The sequence below is a fragment of the Leptosomus discolor genome, chromosome Z (genome assembly GCF_034619465.1).
Source record: "Leptosomus discolor isolate bLepDis1 chromosome Z, bLepDis1.hap2, whole genome shotgun sequence".
Lineage (NCBI taxonomy): Eukaryota > Metazoa > Chordata > Aves > Leptosomiformes > Leptosomidae > Leptosomus > Leptosomus discolor.
This window is the reverse complement of record NC_141419.1, coordinates 2,865,240-2,889,627: the sequence shown is the minus strand read 5'-3', so window position 1 is coordinate 2,889,627 and position 24,388 is coordinate 2,865,240. Positions and strand designations below refer to the sequence as shown.

General features: G+C 56.3%; 1 protein-coding gene across 5 annotated transcripts in view; it reads left to right on the top strand.

Moving 5' to 3' along the window:
- PTPRU (protein tyrosine phosphatase receptor type U) overlaps positions 1–23,180 on the top strand; it is a 68,581-nt gene extending 45,401 nt beyond the window's left edge. For 2 of the 5 annotated variants that reach the window (XM_086479947.1, XM_086479948.1), the window contains 15 exons: positions 240–430; positions 1,709–1,781; positions 2,745–2,821; positions 4,523–4,559; positions 4,881–4,978; positions 5,074–5,190; positions 5,865–6,019; positions 7,559–7,694; positions 7,786–7,935; positions 8,083–8,256; positions 10,384–10,524; positions 16,805–16,930; positions 19,181–19,338; positions 20,396–20,531; positions 23,118–23,180. In XM_086479947.1, coding sequence (XP_086336073.1) covers positions 240–430; positions 1,709–1,781; positions 2,745–2,821; positions 4,523–4,559; positions 4,881–4,978; positions 5,074–5,190; positions 5,865–6,019; positions 7,559–7,694; positions 7,786–7,935; positions 8,083–8,256; positions 10,384–10,524; positions 16,805–16,930; positions 19,181–19,338; positions 20,396–20,531; positions 23,118–23,180 — 1,832 coding nt within the window. Of the gene's footprint in view, positions 1–239; positions 431–1,708; positions 1,782–2,744; positions 2,822–3,616; positions 3,635–4,522; positions 4,560–4,880; positions 4,979–5,073; positions 5,191–5,864; positions 6,020–7,558; positions 7,695–7,785; positions 7,936–8,082; positions 8,257–10,383; positions 10,525–16,804; positions 16,931–19,180; positions 19,339–20,395; positions 20,532–23,117 lie in introns of all 5 variants that reach the window. The other 3 variants (XM_086479951.1, XM_086479949.1, XM_086479950.1) reach the window with 3 other exon arrangements.
- Positions 23,181–24,388: the final 1,208 nt, after the last annotated feature.

The window sequence follows — 24,388 nt, the reverse complement described above, 5'->3', positions numbered from 1 at the left end:
TCCTAAAAGGCTGTAATGGGCGTTTTCAGCTTTGTGGTGTAGGAAGAACTTCAGAGAGCACGGGGAGGGGGGGCTCCAAAACGCTTGTGGTCCCCAGAGACAGACAGGCTGCAGCACCAGCGTCTCCTGGGGATGTTTCCAGGTGCCTTCTCGCTTCTCTGTGGGTGCAAGCAGGTGATGGGGACGTGGTCCAAGGCTTTGCTCCCCTCGCAGCCCTGTTTCTCCCTCCCCTTCTGCAGGTGACCAGCGCAGCAGCGTGGTCAATGAGTCCAGCAGCCTGCTGGGGGGCTCCCCCCGCCGCCAGTGTGGCCGCAAAGGATCCCCGTATCATACTGGGCAGCTCCATCCTGCCGTGCGGGTGGCGGATCTCCTCCAGCATATCAACCAGATGAAGACGGCAGAAGGCTACGGCTTCAAGCAGGAGTATGAGGTGAGAGCATCTCGTGCCGGCGTCTCGGGGAGGGCAGGAGGTAGGATGGACGAGGTGGCATGGGTAGGACCCGTGTGCAAGGAGAAGATGCTCCAGACCTGGAGCTGCGGTGCTCCCTACAGCAGGAGCTCGCAGCTCTCCAGGCAGACATCAGCAACACATGGGGTGTCCCTGGGTCTGGATCAAATCTCTGGTCCTGGCAGCTCAGGATTTAATTGTTGTCTTGAAGAGGTCCCTGAGATGAACCAAACCAGCTCTGCTAGCCAGCCTGTACCTCTCCTGGCTGCAGTGCGTCATCCCACCTCTCCTGGGGGGGTTGGGGATGCTTCTCCCTTGCTCAGGTCCTCCTGGGCACCACGACATCACGTTCTTCAGCTCTCCAACATGCTTACCCTGTGATACATAGCCTAAATCCTCTGCAGTCTGGCAGCTCCCAAGGCTGTGGAGACCCTAAGGACAGGATGTGAGAGACGGTGATCCCAGGGGGAGGGAAGTCCCTGTGTCGTGTCCCCCCTCCCACCCTGAGCATCGTTGGCCCCCTCATGCCCATCCCACCACGTTGGGCCGGAGCGCTTGTGATGGAGAGCGCTATTCTGCACGCCTCTGCCGCAGCGCACCCAGCGGGGCTGATTTCCCGACTCCTCGGTGTCCCACAGGTCCAGCGATTGAAATTTCCCAGTGAAATTACTGTTTAATGCTTAGTTGTTTCAAGTGCAGGAGCTTTCTCTCCCCCCTCCCCTTTCATGTATTGGACAAACCAGGGCTTGCTATAATCATTAGTGCTCCTTGAAAAACTGCTGTATGTTCTTGGAACTAGTCATTTGAAAGCACTCAGATATTACAGGAGGGGAGAAAACATGTAATTTCCTTCCACTTTCCTCCTCTTACGCCAATCTGTGAATGTTACTGTTATTACACACAAACCTGTTCTGTGCAGGGGAGAGAAAGGGGCTCGGGAGGTTTAGAAAAAAACCACAACCAGCCCTGGGGAAAAAAAAAACAAACCAGGCAGTCTGTAATTTGCTGGAAAACGGGGTATTTTGTGGATGCAACAGAAGCACATAGCTGGCAGAGCCTGCTATGGAGCTGGAGCCGCTGGACCCTGGTGTTGGGGTGGAGGGACCACCCTGTGCTATGGAGCTGGAGCTGCTGGACCCTGGTGTTGGGGTGGAGGGACCACCCTGTCTGACCTGCTCCCTGGGAAGATTGTGGGGCTTGGGCAGGGAGGACACCCCACAGTCATGCCCTCGGGTCGTGATGGCCATCCTTTCCTTACAGAGTTTCTTTGAAGGCTGGGATGCTTCGAAGAAGAAAGACAAGACCAAAGGGAGACAGGATCACGTGTCGACATGTGAGTGCCTTTAGCAAAGGCTTAGATGCCCTAAACAGCTTGAAAAACCTTTTAAAGGGCTTTGGGGGATTTTTTTTGGTAGGTTCAAGGCAAGGAATAAACTGGTGGGGTCTGGTTGGTCAAGGGCAGCAGAAAGGTCCTTGCTCAGTGCAGGGGTCTCAGTCTGAGAGCTCCTGTTGGGATTGGACACTGGAGCAAATAGGGCTGGAGCTGCACTGGAGCTGGATAATTCTAGAGGATGGGGCATCCTGGCGTGATGATAACATCACCGTGATATTCTGGGGGGTGCTGGAGGGCCCCAGATAACCTGGAGTGTGTTTTCTTGTATGGACTTCTGAGAAACTGCAGCCCTGCCCTAGGGAGCTGCTGGTGTGGATGTGCAGGATGAGAGAAAGGGATTAAATGATGAATTTTTAGGACAGAAGATTGGGGAAGGGCTTAACCCCACCGGAGAGGTGATGCTCCTCACCAGCTCCCTCCAGTCAGTGTGGCACGACCACCTTGCTCCTTGCTGCATCTCTGGTGACCTCCCTGGCGCTCCAGGAGCTCTGGTGCTTTCCACCTCCTACATGCTTTGTCCTCAGCTTCACCCCTTCCACTCCAGCATTGTCTGGGGCCCCAGGTGGACACTGAAGCTTGGGCAGAGCTTTCTGCTCATCTCTCTGGGCTCTGGCTGTCCTAGTGCCCTGCTGGGGTGGACGGCAGGGTGCTGCAGGGTGGGTGCCCTGCGTCTTTGGCAGGACTGGGCAGAGTTCAGGGAGTTAACCGCGCTGAAAGCTGCTCACTCGTGTCCCTGCTCGTCTAAACCACCGTCTTTGGAAAGGTCTCCATCAGCTGGCGTTTATTTCTGGTGCAAAGCGATTGCGAAGGGTGCCCAGGAGCCCTGGGACACGGTGGGTGACGTGCCATCCCCATGCTCACCTGCCTTGGGCGCTGACAGTCTCTTCTCCATTCGCTCTCCAGACGACCGTCACCGAGTGAAGCTGCACCCGCTGCTGGGCGATCCCAACTCGGACTACATCAACGCCAACTACATCGATGTGAGTGGGGAGGACGGTGCCTGGCTCCGTGGCGGGGGGGGGGGTCTAGGCTGGAACAGGAGCTTCCCATGGACCCTATGGGCTGGCTGGGTCTGTCCAGCAGCGTTTGGAGGAGCTTAGACAGCCCAGAACGGGCTGACCTGTGTGTCCCTGAAACACGCCGTGAAGAGTCTGCCTGATTTACTTGTTGGTCATCAGCAATTTCTGCTTGCTGCGTCTCTCCCTTCGCTGCTTTCTCCCTCCTTTCTCCTCCTCTGTTCCATCCTCTCTTCTCCCCTCGCCTGCTCTCGTGGCCACGGATCTCCCTCTTCCCTGGGCGGAGGATGCAGCGGTGGAGGGGGCCAAGGGACCAGCTGGGGGTTCACGCTGGGATACCCCCCGATCCTGTCGGTGCCTGTGAGTCTGGGCAGAGCTTGGCCCTGGTGTCCTGAGAGCGATGTCCCCCAAAAGCGATGTCCTCTGTGGCCTCCAGTAATGCTGAGAGCAGGGAGGGTGCAGGAAGGCTCTGTTGGGTCCAGGGCTTGAGCATCTCCTTGAAGCCACAGCAAGGCCCGCTCTTCCCTCCTTTCCAGAGGATGTCATCTGGCAGTGGTGGCCTGATGCCACCGTGATGGGTTCCCTGTGCCCGAGCAGCATCCCCATGCCTGTCCTCTGTCCCCATCTGTCATCTTCCCTGTGGCTCTCCATGACCCGCTCTGGGGCTGGTGCTCTAACCTGTCTCTTGAGCTGTGCCTCACTAATATCTCTGTCTCTGATCTTTTTCTCTCAAACCTGTGTCCCAACGGGATCATTAAGATTCGGATTAACCGAGAAGTAAGTAGATGGTTCCCCTCTCCTCCTTTCTCTCTGCTCCTGTCTCCTCCCAGGTGTTGTACAGGGCAGTGTGGTGTTAAAAAGCATCAGGGCGAGGCAGGCTGGGAAAATGGGTAGATAAACTTGAGTATGATCCAGGGAAGGGAAAAGAGAAGTCTCCATGGCGCGTCCTCCCTGGGATGATGGGGAGTAGAGCCCATGTGCTCGGAGGAGGCATTGAATTCAACCCACAAAAATCCCCTGTGAAAGGACCTGTGGTGGATGAAGAAGCTGCCATCACCTTCACACGTGTGCTGTGGTTCAGCTCTGCTGGACCCATGGCCAAGGCGTGGGACGCTGGGTCCCTGGTCTCTTTGGAAGCGGCCTTGCTGGGACATGATTTTTGGGCTGGCACGTCCCTGTTAAGAGTTGGGAATGGCCCCGGTAAGTGGATGGGATGGAGGGGAGTCAGGCCATCGCTCAGCACCATGTGGCTGCTGCAGGATGGGATCTCATTAATGAGGCTGTCGTGGTGATGTTGCTGCGGTTGGCAGTGATGCCGGCAGCAGCAGGAGCCGGGGTAGAGCCGGTGGACCCCAGGATGCCTGCGGGGTGCTGCTGGGGATTTTGGTGCAGAACCGGGATGAAGGATGGGTGTTACATGAGCATTTCGTGGCACGTGGGAGGTGCACCCTCCCAGGACAGGGTGCACCGGGTGCAGGGTGGCTGCTGAACCTCCTTCTCCTGCGGTGGTGGGTAGCGTCATACCAGCAGCTAGGACCTGGCCTGGCAGATATGGAGAGTTGCTACCAGTTGGGTGACTGGGAATGTTTTATGGGTCTGTGCCCTGGCTCTCAAGTGTCCCAGTTTCCCCCCAGCTTGCGACTGACATCTCTGCTTCCCTTGCAGGGCTACCACAGGTCCAACCACTTCATAGCCACGCAAGGTGAGTTGCCCTTTCCCTCCTCTCCCTGCCCTCTCAGCCAGCGGTTCAGCAGCTGATTTAGCAGCTGGCTTTTGTCCCCGGCGGGATTTAACCTTGGCGTGGGCAAGAAAGGGACAGAATGGGACAATTTGGGGCCAAACAGGGCGGTAGCAACGCGCAGCAGCTCCCGTCCCTCCTGCCGTCCCGTGGCACCGCGCATCCCTGGGGGAAAAGGCGCTTTAAACGCTGCGGGGGCGTTAGTGCTGCAGAGGCAGGAGGAGAGATGCGGTGGCATCACGGCACTGCCCATCCATCCCCGGCGGCCTTCCCTCCATCCCCCAGGGCCCAAGCAGGAGATGGTGTACGACTTCTGGCGCATGGTGTGGCAGGAGCACTGTTCCAGCATCGTGATGATAACCAAGCTGGTGGAGGTGGGCCGGGTAAGGACCCCAACCCCTCCCTCTCCCTCCAGGCTCTGGTTCTGCCAGAAGCTTCCTCCGCAGAGCCAAAACCCCGTCCCATCCTCTCCTTGCAGGTGAAATGCTCCAAATACTGGCCGGATGACTCCGAGATGTACGGGGACATCAAGATCACCCTGGTGAAGTCGGAGACGTTGGCCGAGTACGCTGTCCGCACCTTCGCTCTCGAGAGGGTATGGTGCCGTTCCTGCCGGCCGCGACCTGCCTCACCCTGCCCCCGCAGGCACAGAACAAACCGCCTTGGGCATCCCTAACCATCACTAGATTGGCATTTACCAATACCCCATTTATTTACCCCAACATGGGGCTTTCACCCCCGGTTGAGGTGCAACTTCTGAACCCTGGGCATGCCAGTAGCTTCTTCCTTTGCTTTTTCCCCGGCTCTGCACCCTCCGCCGGGGCGAGTGGCTCAGCCCTGCTCTGGTTTTGGCGGTGAGTGAGTATTTAATTTCTGTCTGAGCACCGTGTAATTGTGACAGGGGTGAAGGATGCTTTTTCTCCTCCGGGCTGGAGCGCAGCTTATGTGGCCATTACTCTCCAGTGTGGTACCTGGGGATGGAGCCAGTGCGGTGGGATTTACCTCTTAATCTACAGGAACGTGGAGTTACTGTCTAGTTATAGGGCAGGTAGCGAAGATGCTAGTGGAATGAGACCTGTGGCTGCTAGTTTTTAACCCCCTTGCAGCTGAGGAGGAGGGAGGTGTGGGGCTGCTGAAGCGGCGGACTGCTGTGTGGTCCATCTGGCTGGACGCTTAGCTGGCAAAATGATGGATTCTCAAGAAAATCAGGTGGTTGGATGGTTTTGCCCTCCCTCTGCGCCCTCACTCCATCTCACCCTTCCCTTGCAGCGGGGCTACTCGGCCCGGCACGAGGTGAAGCAGTTCCACTTCATGTCGTGGCCCGAGCATGGTGTCCCCTACCACGCCACGGGGCTGCTGGCCTTCATCCGCAGGGTGAAGGCGTCCACGCCACCCGACGCCGGCCCCATCGTCATCCACTGCAGGTATGTGCGAGGCCGTGGGGCAGAGCTGGCTGTGGGGGGAGCGTCCCCCTCTGGGATGGGGTTTGGGGGGGGTATGGATGGCCCTGGAGGAGTGCATGCTGTGTCTTAGGTGGGTGCTTAGCCTCTGGCTCTGATGCTAAAAGCTCTGAATGATGCTAAAAGCTCTGAATGATGCTAGAATACTCAGCAGGGAAATATAAAATGTATAAATTGGGTTCGTAACAAGGAAAGACTGGGGCAAGGAAGGCACCGGGGCTGATGGCATGGGGTTGGATGTCCCTCTATGATGGCATCCAGCTGCAAAATGTCACCACTGGGCTGGCGGCAGCAGGGATGGGGGGGGGGGGATGCTGTGGGTGGTCCAGGGGGACAAGCAGTGAGCAGCGCCTTTTGGGGGCTGCCACAGGACGTGTTACTGGTGATACAGCCCTGTCCCTGTGGGCAGGGGTGGCACGGGGGGGACGGGCTGCTCAACCGCTGCTGATGGCAACGTCAGGACCTTGGGTCTGGGTGAAGGGAGCGGGTTGTGGGGGGCAGCAGTACAGCCCCATTCCCGGGGTACCCGCAGCACTGTCCCCACAGGGCTCAGCCGCTGGGACACGGGAGCTGGGAGGAGACCGGTGGCACATCTGAGGGGGAGCGGTGGCTTTCTGTCCCCTGAGCAGGCGGGTTAATGGCTCTTCCTCCCTGGGCAAACAAGGAGGAGCTGATGAGTGGGAGGGATTTTTTTTTTTTTATTTGATTTCTCCCTGTCAATTGCCTCATCAGTATTCATTCACCGGCAACAGCGAGTGTGATTAGCGCCCGTAGCCTGTAATCACTGATAATCACGACGAGTGATTCATCAGCCCCAGAAATTAGTATTTCACTGGGAAAGACTTTGTAGGAAAGGAGAGGGGGAGCCGTTCTGTTCCTGATGCGTCGCGGGGGGGGGGGGGGGGTGTTGCAGCATCCGTAGATCTTTGGCTGTGAGTCCAACCGTGCCAGGATTTGGGATATCTCTGTTATCTGGCTCCAGGCATCCTGCTGGGCTCAGCCTTGACCCAAGGGTCTGCCCTGGGGAAGTTCAAGACCCCCTCTGTGCCAGGGGTACCTCCCTGCGCTCTCGGGGCTTGGTGCTGAGCATCCTCCTCCACCCTTTTGGGATGGGATCCCCGAGGACTGTCAGGACTCGGATGGTTTAGCTGCTGGCTTTAGGGTAAAAATCATGTATTTTGCTGTCTTAAAGCAAAAGTGAACCTAGACGTGGGTGCCCAGCCTCCCACCCGCAGCCTGACCATCATGCGGCTCCTGGGCTGCTGCAGCGGTGTGTTCGGGTGGGTGGTGGGGAGGGTGGTTTAAGGCAAAACCGGGCTCTGATTATGGGGGTGTGCAGAGTGCTGGCAGCCCTGCCTGGGCCCTGGCTGCCCCCACATTCACGGGCAGGGGCCGTGTGTTGAACCGTTGCCCGCACAGACCTTGCTCCGTGCCCGCCAGCGTCCCGGGCTGCGTGCGGATGCTGTGCGGACTGAGAACTGGGTTTTCCTCCTCCGTCCCCAGCGCCGGCACGGGGAGAACTGGCTGCTACATCGTCCTGGATGTTATGTTGGACATGGCTGAGTGCGAGGGCGTCGTGGACATCTACAACTGCGTGAAGACCCTGTGCTCGCGGAGGATCAACATGATACAGACAGAGGTGAGCGGGCGTCGGGGACAGCTGGGGACACGGGGGGGCTGCTGTCCCTAGTGGTTTGTGGAGGCTCAGACCCCTGTCCTCACCCTGAAAGGAGCAGTACGTCTTCATTCACGACGCCATCCTGGAAGCCTGCCTCTGCGGGGAGACCAGTATCCCCGCCAGTGAGTTCAAGCCCACCTACAAGGAGATGGTGAGGATAGAGCCGCAGAGCAACTCTTCGCAGCTGCGGGAGGAGTTTCAGGTGAGCGGCCCCAAACCCTCTGCACCCCCTCTCTGCAACACCCCCTTGCTCCTCACCCTCCTGGGAGCCCACCACTGCTTGGGACCAGGGGTGTCTGGCCCTGGCGCGGGCAGGCAGGGGAGCTAAGGGGAGCCCGTGTACCCGCAGACCCTGAACTCTGTGACTCCCCACCTGGACGTGGAGGAGTGCAGCATCGCCCTCCTGCCCCGCAACCGGGAGAGGAACCGCAGCATGGACGTCCTGCCGCCCGACCGATGCCTTCCCTTCCTCATCTCCGTGGACGGAGACAGCAACAACTACATCAACGCGGCCTTAACTGATGTGAGCATGCTGCGGGGAGGGAAGGGGTTGGTTCAGGTTATCTCAGGTGGCTTTTCGTGGCAAAACCTTGCTTGGTTTGAATTTACAGCCTTGTTTTGCGCAAGGCCCAGCTGCGTGTCGGCAGGAGGAAGGACTGGGACAGGCATAGTGGGGTCCTTCACCCCTTCTTTTGTGTAGCAGCATCTTGCTTGTCTTGAAAGAGCTTTTCGCTTGCTCTCGCGAGTCACACACGAAGGGTCTTCATTTATTTTGTAGCAAAATGGAGCATGGGAGGGAGAGGAAGCTCTGGGAAGGGTTGGTAGCATTGAGCCCCCCTGCCCCATGTGCTGCCAGCGTCGTGCTGTGCATCTTCCTGCCCATTCTCGCCGTGCAATTCAAGGGCCCCAAACTGGTCCCAAAACCTCTGCATGTCCCCCTGGTGCGGTCAGAAATGACATCCATAAAGGCAAAGCTATTTCCTACCTGCTGATGACCACAAAGCAGAGCGGAGAGGATGTCACGGGCTGTCAGCCCGCACTGAGCAATGGGTCATTTATCACCAAACCCACTTTCCTCTCCGGGGTGCTAATTGCCCAGGCAGCCCTGAGCCCTGCTGCATGCTGGGCACCTTCCCTGAACCCTCCTGGTCGCAGCTGAGCACTGGCACCCGGCTGAGCCCTGCATTTTTCACCCCACGGGTGATTTATCACGCTGCATCTTTGTGCAGATCTCATCTCCCTGATACCTGCTCTCGCAGCAAAAAGCAGTTTGTAAAGCGGAGGTGGCTGGGGAGCAGCACCCACTGGGCTGCAGGCTTTGGCTAGCGTGGGCTGGGAGCTTTGTTTTCAGCTTACTTAGTGTTTGCATATCCATTTTATCTTTATACATCACTGAGTCTCCCTTAATCTCTGTTACGGGGTCAGAGAATAAAATTTATTTTTTTTAGGCAGAAAAAGCCCTTTGGATGAAATTTTTGCTGAAGGGATAAACCCCATTTTTCTCTTTGGGGGGGGGGAAGTCTCATTTTCTTCAAGTGCTGAAGTGGTTTGCTCAGCCAGTCTGTCCTTCTGTCAGGTTGGATTGGTCTGTGCTGCCCGTCAGCGGTGCTGAGCGTGGCGCTGGTGCTGGCAGCAGGCTGGCAGAGCCACGCTCTGCTCCGCGCCGGCTCCTGTCGTTTATGCTGGTGCCAGAGGATGGGGGGTGCCAAGGCAAGCCTGGTCAACACCTCATGAAATCTCCCTCACTCCGCTGCTCTTATCGCCTTCCTCGAGGGTGAAGAGCTCTCGCTGAGAGCCGGGGGATCTTGCTGCCGCCTCACGGACAGGGCAGGGGGAAAGGTTCAGGAAAGGCATTTCCATGCACTAAATGAGGAGGTTTTGCAGCAGCCAGAGGACTCCCCATGTGCTAATTCACAGGCACTGAACATTTGCTGCTCTGTACCTGTATCTGAAGAGGCTTGAGCTAAAGTGTGTCCATTTAAAAGTCTGATTGATGTGGTGTTGAGCTCAGCTGTGGGCTCCCAGTCCCTTGGCAAGCCGGCATCAGGATGACGGAGGGGACAAATCTCATTCAAAGCACGAACAAGAAGTTCAGTAATTTTTTTTTTATTTCCTCCCCACCCCTTCCTTCCTGCAGCCTCTAGGGCTCTTTTGTTTGCAGGTCTCCTTTTCTCCCCAAAGAAACCATTGAGCCCAGGTCAATGGTTGTCTCTTTGCTGTTCTCGGTGCCCGGCGGTGTTGGGGCACTGTGGGTGGGGGTCATGCTGTGGGTGATGCTTTCATTCGGGGCAGGGTGCAGAGCTGGGGGCTGGGGCCATCTGGCAGCCACGGCTTCTGCTTGTTCTTGGCTCAAAGGTGACATCTTTTCCCTGGTTATTTGTGCAAAATAGCCTTTCCTGCGAGAGCAGAAAGCAGGTACTTTCATCCTGACCAAGGGCAAGGATCACTTAGACTTGTCTTTATAGCATCTCCCCAGCACCAGGGCGTGGAGGGACAAAGGCTGTGCCAGGGAGGCCAGCTCTGCTCAAGCATGGAGAGAGTGGCTTGGGTGCCACTCATCTTTTGGTTACGCTGGTTCTTGTGGGTGCGACAGCAGTGGCTTCAGTGCCGCTGCCGTGTCCCTAACGGTGCTCGTCTTCCCTCTCCGCAGAGCTACACCAAGAGCGCTGCCTTCATCGTCACCTTGCACCCGCTGCAGAACACCACCACCGACTTCTGGCGGTTGGTGTACGACTACGGCTGCACCTCAATCGTCATGCTCAACCAGCTCAACCAGTCCAACTCCGCCTGGGTGAGTGCTGCCCGCCCTGGGAACCGCGCCGGCCCTGCCGGTGGCCCTGTCCTGCCCTGTCGCCGTCGCCTCGGCAGCGCTGCAGCCCCTGCCTTGCTCGCTCAGCTCCTCTGCAAGGGGAGGTGGGACTGGCTGCAGCACTCAGGATTTATCCCCTGTAAGCACAGGGCTGGCTGGTGGGAGCCAAAGATGTGTTCAGCAGCAGACCAGCCTGGCGGTGTTGGCGTGGTGTTACTGTACCATAATCTTTGTGGATGTCCCGGGGAGATACGAGGTTAATGACAACTATAACCATGTTCTTATAAAGAACTGATTTTTATTCCCTTTTTAAAAAGGGGAAACTGAGGAACAGGGGATTTCCCACTTCCATCTTCCAAGGGCGCTCACTGGTGGCTCGTGAAGGCTGCTTTACAAATCGGCCTGCTGCAAAGCAGCTGTCCTGTGGGTTTTACGGCGTGACGGGATGTGCACATCTGCCAAGCTGGAGGGGAGGTGTCCCCTGTCCCCTGGGGGAGAGGGGACAGAAGCTGGGGAGTGGGGGCCATGCTTGGCCTTGCCTTGATTTACTCTCCCAGTGCTACCCAGGGTGATGCCTGGAGAACTCTTGCTGCTCCCAGAGCAGATGTAAAACTGCTGCAGGTCTGTAATGTTAATTCAATGAAGAAACTTACTGGGTTTTTACATAAAATTAGCATTATAGACTCCTAATGGATGTCTGGAGAAGACTTCATTAGCTGCCTTATTTTATGACTTGAGATCAGATACTCGATGTAAATGACCCAAAACGGCAGTTGTACCATTTGTTGCAGGCAGGCTCTTTGAGGGGGTCTGTAGCGATAGGACACGGGCGACAGCTTTAAACTAGAAGAGGGGAGATTCAGCCTAGATAAGAGATTTTTTTATGACGAGAGTGCTGAGACACCGGAGCAGGTTGCCCAGAGAGGTGGTAGGTGCCCCATCCCTGGAAACATCCCAGGTCAGGCTGGACGGGGCTGTGAGCACCCCGATCTAGTTGAAGATGTCCCTGCTCACTGCAGGGGGCTCGGACTAGCTGGCCTTTAAAAGTCCCTCCTAACCCACCCATTCCATGATGCCGTGATCCTGGGCTGATGGGAGAGGTTCTTCCTCCACCAAGTCCGAGTTGTGACCCCTGGAGGCGACATTTATGGCTTTGCCAGCTGCAGGGCTGTGGTTATCCCCAGCTCTGCTGCAGGACGGGCAGGAGAAGCCCAAGGGTGCTCCCTGCAGCCCTGCTGCCCCTTGCCCCTGTTCTGAGCTGGGGCAGGAAGGGGCACGGGCTCTGGAAGAGCCCGGAGGGCTGGGTTGGGTTTGGGTGGCCGTGGGGGCTGGTGCAGCTCCTGGGTTGGCCCCACGTTGGCCTTTTGCTGGGTTTTGCTGAGCGCAGCGCCGGCGCCTGGGGCCTTTGGCTTTCGCGGGCTGGAGCCAAACCCTTCGTGTCCCTGAAGGCCCCCCCTGGCCCCGGTGTCGAGACAGCGACTGTGAGACTGCAGAGACAGGACAGGGCACCTTGAAAACGTTTATTATTCAGAACAACAAACAACATTTTGTTCCTTATTCCTACACTAACATGTTTCTACCTCTATGTCGCTCACTCGCTACCTATGGTCGCCGCTATTTCCAGTCCAGCCCCCACTGAGGTCCAAGCCCGTTGCCGGCAGTGGCAACCGTGGCCAGCCATGGAGAGCAGACTGGAGGCCGGCCAGCCCCGGGGGGTGGCACAGCGTCGCGTGCCCCGATGGGAGCGCGGGGAGCCCCACGGCTGGCGCCAAGGGCCCGTCTGGGGCAGGAGATGTGACACGGCGGGGTTGAGCCGTGGCTGGAGCAGGAGCCGCCTCCCGGCTGCCAGCGGGGCTGAGGCTGCGGCGCCGTTTTGGTGGGGAGGGAGCGGCGCTGCCCGCCTGGGCGGTCGTGCCAGCCTGTGGCTCGGTCGGCGTGGAGCTGGGGCTTGCAGATGGCCGGGGGTCGTTCTCCTGCTCCGCAGCTCCTGCCGCCGGCTGAGCATCGGGTCGTCTTCTCCTGCGGCCTCCCTTCCCCGTGGGGCGCAGCAGGGGTGCAGCTGCGGCTCTCTGGGTCTCGCCAGCCCCTTGCATAAACCTCCTGAGGCAGCCGGGGTCATCCCTTGTGAAAAAGGGGTTGTAGTAGAAGAGCAGCTACAAAATGGGAAGGAGAGGAGTTAGTTGCCATTGCTGCAAGAAGGAGAAAGGCAGAGATCCGATAACTAAGCATTTGCTTCAGCAAGGACGAACACGGGCAGGAGCAAGGACTCTCTGGGGCATTTTAAACCTCGAGTTCAGGCTGAACAAAATGTTAGGATCGGGTTTGTGCAGGGTTAACCACCCTTGTGTGCTCCGCACGTGGGAGCAGAGAAGTGTTGGGTTTTCAGAAGCTGACCAACCGATGGAGAAACCCAAACACCCCTAGTTTTCAGTTTTTCAGGCACCTCCTGAGAGTGGAATGGAGATGTTGGGAATAACGCTGAAGCTGATGCGTATCTTGTCAGCATTCAGCAGATGCCCCAAGAAGATTTAAATGCCTGGTAAAGGCAGATACAGAGGAAGCACAATGGATGGGACGATCTCTTTGTTTTATAAAGAGTTCAAAGTAAGCAGGAATAACCAAAATCTTTTTCATCAGCATTTCTACTCCTCCACAATCCTGTGTCAAGAATTCCTGCAAATGACCCATGAGACAAAATCAGGCCATTTGCTGCCATCCCTGTCTCCTCCCTTGCAAAAGCTCATTTCATCTGAACGTGAACCTCTCTCCCACCTCGAATGTCCCGAGGGTTCTTCTGTGTGCGGGGGAAGTGACGTACCTTGCCCAGAGCAGACCCTGCTGCTGCTATTGCTTGCAGCTCCTTGATGGAGATAGATATGAGAGAATCCTCTTCCATTTTGCGGAATCCATAGAGGTTGAGTTGGAGGATGAAGCCTTTCATGGAGCCGCTTTCAAAGATCTTCAGGGGTCCCATCCTCCCCAGCACTTCCTTTCTGAAGAGTTTTTCTGCGATGACGATGTAGTTTCCATCGTTGCCCCACCAAATTGACTGGAAGTCATGGCTGCCAACGATCTTCCAGAGCTTTTTGAGGAAGGAGCGGGCTGAAGACTCGCTGGTCTTGGCAGCCATCTCCGAAAAATAAAAGGGCAAGAGGAATTCTTCAGTGAAACCTTGAAGGGCTTTTTCTTCTGCGGGAAATCCGATGGCAGGGTTCCCACATTCTCCCATGAGATCTCCCGGATGGTCAGGAGAAGGAGAACCTTCCCACCAGTCTGGCTCCTCTGGGTCGGAAGCCCAGGGTGCCGAAGCCCAGGAGGCCTCTGGTGACGTTGGCTCCATCTGATCTTCCCGGTTCACAGCTCGGTGCAACTTCCAGCCGTGGCCCTTTCCCCGACCAGCCACCCTTGATCCTGCCGGTCAGCAGAGAGAAGGGCTGTGGTGTCGGCTGCCTGGTGAGGCCCCCAGCGTTGCTGTGACACCGGTGTTGCGTAACGGTGACATCAGAGCGTAGCACCCGTCTCCTGGCAACAGGAAAGGGAAGCTCTACAGCAGAAACTGCCAGAAAGCCGTGTTTTCTTTCCATGGAGAGCGCTGTTCTGAGCCCCAGAGTGCATCCCAGTGTGTTTGCACTCGGTCTATCCTGCTCGGGCAGTGCAGTGTCCCGTTGCCCCTGGGAGCTGGTGCCCAGGGAGGGACGGGCAAGGCTGCAGCATTGGGCATCACCATACCCCAGACGTGAAGCTTCTCCCTTGGGCACCTTCCCCCCCGTGCAGAAGTGCCTGTACCCTTTTCCGTGGAATAACCCCCGCTCTGGGATTTCAGTAGCGCTGCGTCTGTCCTGGCTGTCCGTGTGGCCAGGTGATGCTCTCGGCTTTCAGCAGCTCTCCGTGCTGCTCCGTAGGATGCACTAGAAGTGAAACGTTGCCTAAATGCATCTTGTGATTGAAATGAACTGGTGCTCTGCACCCCTGCCCCTTTCTGAGGTTGGGTCCCTCTTCTTCAATGGATCCATTTCCAGCTGGGTTGGAGCCCTGGGCAGTCATCAGTGGCCTGAACCTGAGCAAGAGCAAATGCACCTGGATTCTGCACCTGGGAGGGAGTGAGGCCGGGCACTAGGATGAAATGGGAGAGGACTTAATTTTCTTTAACAGTGAACCTTTGGAACCCAAACGTGGAAACTCAATGACACTCTGTCAACCTTTTAATTTATACCTTCTCTGCAGGACTGTGTGGTGTTTTCAGTAGAGGAAAGGTTTGGTTTGGTTTAGTTCCTGTAGGTCTCTTCCCAGTAGCTCATACAAGTAATGCACCGAGTGTGTTGGCTTTATTGAAGTCCATCATGCAAACATGACCATATGAAACCAGCAGTGATGGCAAAGGCTTTAGCTGTGGTCCACGAGACAGCGAGCAGGCATTTGTGGACTGCTCAGGACATCCTCTAAGCAGAGCCATGAAGGATGTTTTCAACCGAAGGTGTGAGAAGCGGGTTCTGGTGATGGCTGCTGCCTCTCTGTGCCTCTGCAAGTCCAGAGGACAGGGTGTCAGTGCAGACCCAGCACCCAAGGGTGTCTCTGGCATGGGTGGGCAGGCTCTGCAGTTCCAGCATGAGGATGGGGCTGGGCACATTGCCACAACAAGCCCTGGCTGGCAGCGGTGGCTTCCCCAAGCCTTGTGGGCTTTGCTCCCTATGGGACGGTCCTGCCTGGCTTCCCTCTGTGTGCAGAGAGGTGTTGAAGGCTGGAGGATGGAAAGGCTTTGCCTGGAAGTGTGGCTGTGGTGGAGAGCAGCTACGTTGCCCGAGCACCGGGCAGGTCCCGCTGGGGAGGGGTGACTGGTGTTCCCACGTGCTTTTTTCACCTTGATTCACGTTTACCCTTGCACGTTCTGGGGTATCTGCTGGGGACCAAGTGCCCCTTTGAAAACCCAGCCCTGCAGCAGTGCCACCATCTTATTGTCCCCCCACCGTGAGCATCCAGCACCTTCCCTCTGCAGCAGAAACATCAGCTCCCAGTGAACCCAGCTGCAGTGGACCACATCAGGGAAGGAGGCAGCAAAAATGATTTTATTTCTCTCTGTCAACCTGTTCTTTCATTCTCTGATCCAGAATTGCCATTCAGCCTCGCAGGAGTTGCCTGCTCCTGTGCCATCCTCTCCCAGATCCCCATCCCCTGCAGTGGCCACTGTCCCCTGGCACTGTCCGGTGGGGACTCTGCCATTTTTCTTCATTATTCAGCTCTGCCTCTCTCTCTGGGTGTCTATTCTTCAGGGATATCTGTGTTACAATATTTAGCTGGTTCTTAAATGTTTACCAGTTTAGGACCAACAGGTAATAAATCAACCTTTGCAGCAGGCAGCTCTGAAAGGTGACTTAGAGGGTATATCCCTCACTTGAACTACGTCTTGCCAAAGGAAGTTTTAATATCCAAATTATAGTTCTGAGTCTAGGAGGCTTAGAGATCCTGGAGATTTATAGCCCCTATTAATAACCAATTATTTCTCCAACACATTTGCCATGCAGTTAGGCCCAAGCCGTTAGATGGCCTGAAATGCTAAATGCCCTGTTAAAGTGCGGTGACAAACATCATATATTTTGTGTCGATGCTGGTTTCCCAGCTGTCACGGTGTGAAAACAATCGCCTCTGTGACCCTTGGACCAAGCCATCCATCAGTGCCGTGCTGGACCCGTGTGGGGGGAGCAGGAGTCGCTCCCCAGCCCTTTTCTGGGCTGCAGGCTGGGATTGCTTTGACTTGGGGGGGTGTCCTGGCCATGGGGTGAGGGGGACTGTCATCCCACGTTGCTGTCGATGGCAGAGCAGCTTCAAACGCCGTTGGCTTTAGAGAACAGACCTGGAGCAGCCAAGTCCTGCTCCATCACTGTGCGGGATCAGGCCTGTGGTTGTGGGGGCTGAGGCATCCTGCAATCCTCCTGGACCAGCAAGTCCACCTCCAGGGGCGTCCATCTCCAGGATGTTGCATTTGTGCAGTGGAGGGAAGGCTGTATGGATACCAGGGGGTGGACCTGACCTTTGAGCTGAGGGATCCTCCATCCAGCGATGTGCTGTGGGTCCTGTGTGAGCCATGGCGTTGTGGGTCCGGTATCCCATCTTGGGGCCACCCCCCCTGTGCCAGCAGCCCCTCTCGGTTGCCAGAGCCCCTCAACTGCTCTATTCCACTTGACGTTACCTGCGACGCGTGATGCCCTTTCCCCGTGCCCCAGTACATGTCCCCAGTCGTGGTGAGCTGTACGTCTTCTCTCCGCAGCCCTGTTTGCAGTACTGGCCTGAGCCGGGGCTCCAGCAGTACGGCCCGATGGAGGTGGAGTACATTTCTGGAGTAGCCGATGAGGACATCGTGTCCCGTCTCTTCCGAGTCCAGAACATCACACGGGTGAGGGTCTCTCCTCTGGTTCCATGCCAGTGAAGGGTGGTTGGGGGGGGTTTCTGCTTTACACGTGTCTGTGTGTGTGTCTCCGTGCCCCCCAGGCATCTGCTAGTCCAGAGGTCAGGGTTGGGTGAGCTCGTGTGCAGGGGGTGGATTGCTTTTGTTAGCCTCTGCGTTGGGGAAGGGCTGAGGCATCACCGAGAGCTTCTTTGTATGAGTGTAGACCATCTTTGGAGAGCAGAAGGATGATGCATCTAGTGAGGCCATGCAGTCCTAGAGCTTGTGATTGTCCATATAAACAAACTGAATGGTGCTGGAGGTGCTGGTGTCTTCTTCAGCCTAATCCAGTTCTTCCAGAGGATGCAGCCCCAGCTCTCCTCCTGGCAGAGAGGAGCCTGTAAACTTGCCATTGTCTCCATCTAACCTTTCTGGAGTTCACAGCTCCTTGCAAAATGTTAGATAACTCTGTAGGAAGACCTTTGTCATCCTGTCTGGAGGTCCACCTCTGCCCAGCCACGCACGTGTCACAGGATGGAGACTCCCCACACGGGCACAGCAGCTACCCTGGGACCAGCAGAGCCCTTTTTCTGCGGGGTGAGAAGATCCACACAGGTTTTCACCTGTTGCTCTTGTTGCATTGACACTTGGCTGGTTCAGCTTGCCTTTGAATGAAGAGAAAGGCAGTGAAGTGGGGAAGGGACAGGAACTGCGATGAACAGCCTGCGTGGGTGCAGAACTGTACGCGGGGAAAACCAAGCTGATTTGACTACCAATGCCAGCCATGAAGAGGTGACATCTCTTGAGGTCTTTAAATCTCCCAAGGGTTGCCAAGAGGCTGAAGCCAATGCCTCAGTGGAGGTCATTGGGCAGAAGGGAATTACGGAGCTTGGAAGGGAACATGCGGCTTGGCTGACGGCCTGGCTGGGAAAGGTGCTTCGATGTGGGAGCTAGTGTTGGAGGAGATAAATCCTGATTATCTGGACTCTTAACACAAAGAAGGCTTTGGTTCGCGCTCCCCATGGAAGCATCTGGCATTTCCTGGGTGTCAGCACAAAATCCTTCACCAAATGTGCTTTGCTCTCGAGTGGTAGAATATACCCTGTGCTAAATTAACATGCAGCGTGATTGAAATCTCTGGATCTAAGAAGAGATTTCCCCAGGGAGCAGATCGCTGGAGGAGTGCTGGTAGATGCATGGAGCTGCTTCTTGCCAAGTCTTGCTGGCTAGAGGGGAACCGGGCATTGGGGGGTGTCACGAGTCCTCCTGAGCTTCAAAACGGATCCCAAAGCTTTCCTTCCCGGGCTGTCAGAGGAGTTTTCTTCTGGTTTAGCTCCACTTACTTGTTTCTTCTTCCCTGTCTGCCTTCCCAGCTTCTAGTTATAAGCAAAAACTTGGGCCTGGAGAGGTCAGCCCATCCCAGCCACGTCGCTGACCCAGATCAGAGGTCCCAAAAATGTTCAGAAAAACGCCTGTGCATTTGGGCTGTGCTGGTTGGAGCTGGCACCGATTGCCCCCAGCACCCACTCCCCAGGCTGGGGCTTCCTGCAGAGCCACAGGAATACCTGGTCCTGCTGGTTGGAGATGGTCTGGTGCTCACCCTGCTCATCAGGCATCTGAAATTGGGTGGACGGAGCCCTCCAGAGCTGAAGATCCCTCATCTGCATCTGATCTCCCCTTTCTCCTCCAGTGTGTTCTCCCAACACGTGTGCTGCCAAGCCCTGAGATGCCCCGAGTACTTCTGAGCAAGAGCCCCACATCTACCTGGCTAAAGCCTGGCCTCGTTTAGCTTTGTGGATGTAATCTGCCTCCTGGAGCCTGCTAACCAGATTAAGTTTCAAAACTAACCAGATTACCAGGGTATTAAGGCGCATTTCTACTGCTCCCCACCTCTGTGGGCAAACACAACAAAAACATCCCCTAGGATTTTCTGCATGCAAGACAAGGATGGGATGGAGAAGCCTTGGGGAGGCTCAGGGGTCTGGTGGCAAGTTTTGGGGGATACAGAGACAGCCTGAGATGCTGTGAGTTAGGATAAACCGTGTCAGTGGAGCTTCCCCTGGGTGAGATGGGGTGGTGGAATCAGTGTGAGCTGCGGAGCAGAGGGCTGAACCATCCGTCTTAAAGCAGCAGGAGAGGATTTTCCTCTCTTCCTCTCCTATTAATGCATGGCAAACCCCTCTTGCCCTCCATCAGACCTCCAGTGGAGGCAAATGAGGGCAGCCCATGGGTTCAAGCTGATGAGGTTTGCTTTTCTAGTTGCAGGAGGGGCACCTGATGGTCCGGCATTTCCAGTACCTGCGGTGGTCGGCGTATCGAGACACCCCGGACTCCAAGAAGTCCTTCCTGCACCTCCTGGCCCAAGTGGAGAGGTGGCAGAAAGAAAGTGGCGATGGCAGGACTGTGGTGCACTGCCTGTGAGTGTCAGCTGGAGAGGAGTGGGCTCTGGCATGGGGGGAGATGCCCCCAGCTCATGTGTCCACAGTTCTGCCTGGAAATCCTCTAAAAAAGCCCTCACCGGGGTGTGTTTGTCCCCAGATGGTGCTGTCTCTCCCACAGCATGAGTTTTGGGTGAGGCACCTTGTGGTCACAATGTCAAACCTCCTCCTTGAGATGGATGCTCAGCGGGGGTGACACCCGCTAGCAGCAACCCTGCCGTTCACACCGGTCCCCTGCTCCTGTCACCGTGTCCTGTGTGTGTAGCAGGCTCCAAAGGGACATGTCAGGAGCTCCTACCGCTTGCTTCTCATCGAGGTGGACATTCTCTCCATCCCCCTCTTCCCAGTTGGGTTTGGCTCACAGAAACACCTATTCATGCTCTCCTCAGATAGGACACAGCACGTTTGCAGATCGGTAGAGACAGCAGGCGAGCCTTTACTCAAAAATTAATTACAGCCTCGTCCATCTTCATTAGCCGAAGGATAATTTGAGAACCTGCTTTATAAAACTCTGGCGTCACTTTCCCTCTTCCTCTCCCCAGTCCCCTTTGCGGCTGGGGACCAGACGTGGTGGTGTGGGATGGTTTGACCCCACGATGGGGGAGGTACCCAGCGAGCGGTGTGCTGGGTGACCTGTGAGATGGTTCCTCCAGCCAGCACTACCCACCAGGTCATCGGCCTAGGGTCACCCTGCAGATGGGGAGAGGGTGGTAGAGGGACACGATGGCTTTCCCAAGGTCACATGAGCAATCAGTCCATGGCAGGGCTGGAAATGGAGCCCAGATCTCCAAGAACCAGCCCCGATTGTCCAAAAAGGTGTTTTCATGCTCTCTTGTGAGGACCAGAGGGCAGGTTCACAGCTCCTGCCACCACGTGGGTCTGATTGAGGTCCCCCAGTTTGGGAGGACTCTGGGATATGAGCCCCTGCTTTGGGACATCCAGGATGCAGGGATGGATAAAGAAAGGGGGAATTGGAGGGAGCAGGAAGATGCTCTAATGCCATCTTCTCACCACTGACACGTGTTTCTCCCACCAGGAATGGAGGTGGCCGGAGTGGCACCTTCTGTGCCTCCACCATGATCCTGGAGATGATCAAGTGTCACAACATGGCAGATGTTTTCTATGCTGCGAAGACCCTCCGCAACTACAAGCCAAATATGGTAGAGACCTTGGTAAGCACCAGACACTGCTGGTGTCCAGCCTGGCTGCTGGTCCCCGTCCATCCCTCCTGCAGGGAGGTGCTGGCGGATGCTCACCTCCCAAAACGCCTCCTTTCCCATCCCAAATCCTGCTTAGCCTCGTGGGCATCCTCATGCAGAGCACGTCTCGGTGAGCATGCCAGCACCGTGCCACGGGCTGGGGTGGGCAGGGAGGCAAGGCAGCTCTTGAAAGCAGCCTTGGGCTAGCCTTCATCTCGCCATGCCAACACGGCCTTGGCGTCGGTGCTGGGCTTGTCAGAAACCCTTCCCAGGAGCAATAAGGCAGGTTGGCATTAATTCATGGGATGTAATTGCAGCTCTTCGGCAGGTTTGCAGCACTGGGAGCAGCTCTGAGGTGGAGTCGAGACAAATTCGTGTTGGAAATATAAAAGGGAACTGCGTTTTGAGTGAAATTAACTGGTGGACGAGCTGCTGTGGGCAGCGATGGAGCCACGTTGCGTGGCGGGGAGGCGGGAGGTAGCAGCAGGTCAGGGTGAAAAGCCCAGGCGCTCGATTAACAGGACAGGGGATGGAGCAGGCGCGTGTCCATCCCCGTGGTGGAGGAATCCAGGTGCCTGGTGATGTTTTAAAAGCAAGTCAACCGGAAATGTTTACCCTGTTTAGATGATAAAATCCCTAAGTTGCAAAATGAAATGGTTGCGAGGAGGGGATGTGATTTGCATTAGGAATTAAAGTGGAGGAGAAGGAGGGAGAGGGGAGCAGAGGGAGGGATGCACATAATGGAAAGATGATGTGACAAGCATGAAGCCACCAGACCCATTGGGCTAAATTGCAAAGGTATTAAAAAAAGGCAACATTTCACATCAGGACACGAGCGTCCTCCAGCCTCAAATGAACCTGAACCATCTATTCTGGGAATCCCAATCTACTGGAGTCACTGGGAGGCTGGATCCTCATGCAGTGTAAAGAGCCACAGCCCAGCAGAGAGCAGCTGGCACGTAGCAGTTTCCCACTGCCCGTGCATCTTCCCCCTCTATTTGCCTGTGGGGTTTATTTTTATATGATGATAAATGGAAACAATCCCTTTTCTTAATCCAAAAAGCATTATGTGCTTTTAATCTAAGCTGTCACAGCCTCCTTGCTTTGAAGCCCTTCTCCCCTGCTGCCTGCTCCCACCTGGGGTCCCCGAGCAGCCGCCCACCCACGTGGGGGATAACAGGATTTTCGTGCCGGTGCTCTAAGCTGCTGGTGAGGATTTCGGGAGATGAGCTCTCCCCTTTCCCTCCCTGCTGTTGCACCCAGGATACCCCCACGATGTCCAAGTGCTCACAGCAGCATCAGAAAACTGTTTTTTTGTGGTTTTTGGGGTTTTTCCCCCCCCTACTCTGGCTGGTTTTGCTTGTTGGATGCTTGAAGGAGCAACATCTCCTGGGGATGGGCACTTCCAAGGTCCGAGCTTCCCCGTAGTTTTCTGTGCTGTGAGTTGTATGAGGACAGGAGAGCATGAGAACAGATCACGTAGAGGAGGACAAGGATGGATGCGACTGCCTTCGCAAGCTCAATTTCAGTGATTTTTGCTATAAAACCAGGAACCAGCCGCGCTGGGCTTTGCCTTTGTGCAGCTGGGGAGCCAGCTAGGGAGCTGCTAAGGGTGGGAAGATGCTGACACCCGTCTGTAGCTGTCTCAGGAAAGGGAAAGGATGGGAGAGTGAGCCTGACCTGGTCATTGCAGGTGGGTCAGACTTCGACCCGAGTCCCAAAATGCTCATTTGTTTGGCATTTACCTTGGGAAATCTGGATTTTTGGAAGCGAAAGCTCTCAGAACTTCACGCCTCTCCCCCCCCACAAAGCAAATGTCCAGAACAAATCCTTGCTAGGGGTGGGAAATGGCATCTTTTTTATCTGCAGCAAGAGAATTTGTGATGAGGACCGTCTCGGCAGCCGGGGCCGGGCATTTCTGGTAGCCCTGCGCCCGAACCGTGGGTGCTCGCCTCAGCACGCTCCCCATTTGCAGCCTCTGCTGAACTCAAAAATAAGAACTCTCCTCCATTTCATGCCCAGGGTTTTACTTCGGACACCTCTGACCCCAGACCCCGTCATTCCAATGGCTCTGCCACCCTCTGATTGACACGTGTCAGTCACTGTGGTGGCGGGGGGGTTGGCCATGGGTGAGGTCGGTGGAGCCCCGCGCTGCTGCTGCCTGGTTTGTAACCTGGTGCAGTGAATAAACCATGTTTTTGTGGTAAGGGGATGTTGTGTTCCTTGTCCTTCCTTCAGGGGAGGCGAAGGTGCCTCGTGCCCCCGGAAATTCGGCGTGTGCAGTGCTTTTGGATCCGGGGAATGGGTCATCCCCTTCCCCGGCAGTGAGTGTCGCTTGCCGAAAGCAGAGTTTCTCCTGGCTCTTGCCTCAGCAGGGCTGTCACGGGGGACAGGAGAGGGATGCAGCCCCCAGCAAGGCATGGCACCTGTGTTCATCCCATGGAGCCCCTCCCAGGCTTTCCCTTAGGGCTATGGAAACGTCCTTTGCCTTGAAAAGGGATAACTTTGGGAAATAGTTTACTCCGGGATCATAACACCCTCTCTTCTCTCTCCGAACAGGAGCAGTATCATTTCTGCTATGACATAGCACTGGAATATCTGGAGTCCCTGGAGACCAGATAGCACCTTGCCAGGAGAGGGGCGGCAAGGGCTTGCGCAGGGGTCGTGCCGACCGTGCGTTTCGCACTCGGACATTGCGTTAGCGCTGAAGGCGAGGAGGGAAACAGCAAAGGGCCCGACGGGAAAATCCACCAGATCAAGGAAAACGCAAGGACGTGGGGACGTGTCGGCCGCTCCCCGTCTTCATCCTCCGCTCTCCATCTTTCCTTCCTGCCCCGAGCGTGTCCGAGCAGCCGCAGGTTGGATGCCCCAACTCATCCCGTCCCTGCATCGCTTTGGGTCGCGGTCGTGGGGTCGGTGTGTGCAGGATGCGGCCCCGCGGCGCTGCCTGGGCACCTCTAAAGCAGCTGGAGAGGAGGCCAGGAAGGGGAGGAAGAGGGCGGAAGGAGCCGAGGCCATTTCCCAGCGGAGAAGGATGGATATTTGGAGAAGAGATGTTGGGTTTTTAATTGTCTGTGGAATTGAAGCTGCTCTTCCGAGGGGCTCAGGTGGCTGCCGGCAGGTTTTGCCCTTGGTGGGGACACGCACTGAGCCGGAGCAAAGACGCTGAGAGGAGCTCTTGTGTTTCTGCCCGTTCCCACCATGAGTTTGATCTTCGCTTTTTTTAGTTCTGTGAGTTGCAACCTTTTGTGTGTCCAGCCCTGGACAGAGCAGGGACAAGGGATGGGAGGTGGGGGGGGTCAGGGCTTGGCAGCTGCCCGGGCTCACGCTGTGGCACGGGGGGCACTGGGCCCATGATGTCCCTCTGCAGGGACCCGCCCGCACCCCTCCTGGCACCTTTGCAAAGCTTTTCAAGTGATGGTTCCCCTGTGTCTCCCCACCGTCATCTCCATCCGTTTAGTTCCTCCTGGGCTGATCCAAAGGCACCAGCCCCCGGGTCCATTTTTAACCCTTCCCTTGTGAATCGCTGCACGTGAGACGCCTTTGGTGCCCAGAAACAAAATCCTCAAGATTGGGGTCCATCCCATATGCCTCCCGCTGCTGCCCTCAGATGCTACTTGGCTTTTGCTGGGGTTGGCAAAGCGGGACGGTCGGTTTTGGTGATGATGTTGGCGTGGGGTGAGCTGTGCTGAGTCGTGGCGGTGCTTCAGGGCTGGGCAGGGGGAGGTCCCTACGCCCCCGCTGCTGTCTGGGGACAAGCGTACGGAGCCGGTGATTGAAGGTACCTGATACTTTTTTGGCTTTGTCGTCCTGCTGCAGGCAGGTGTGAG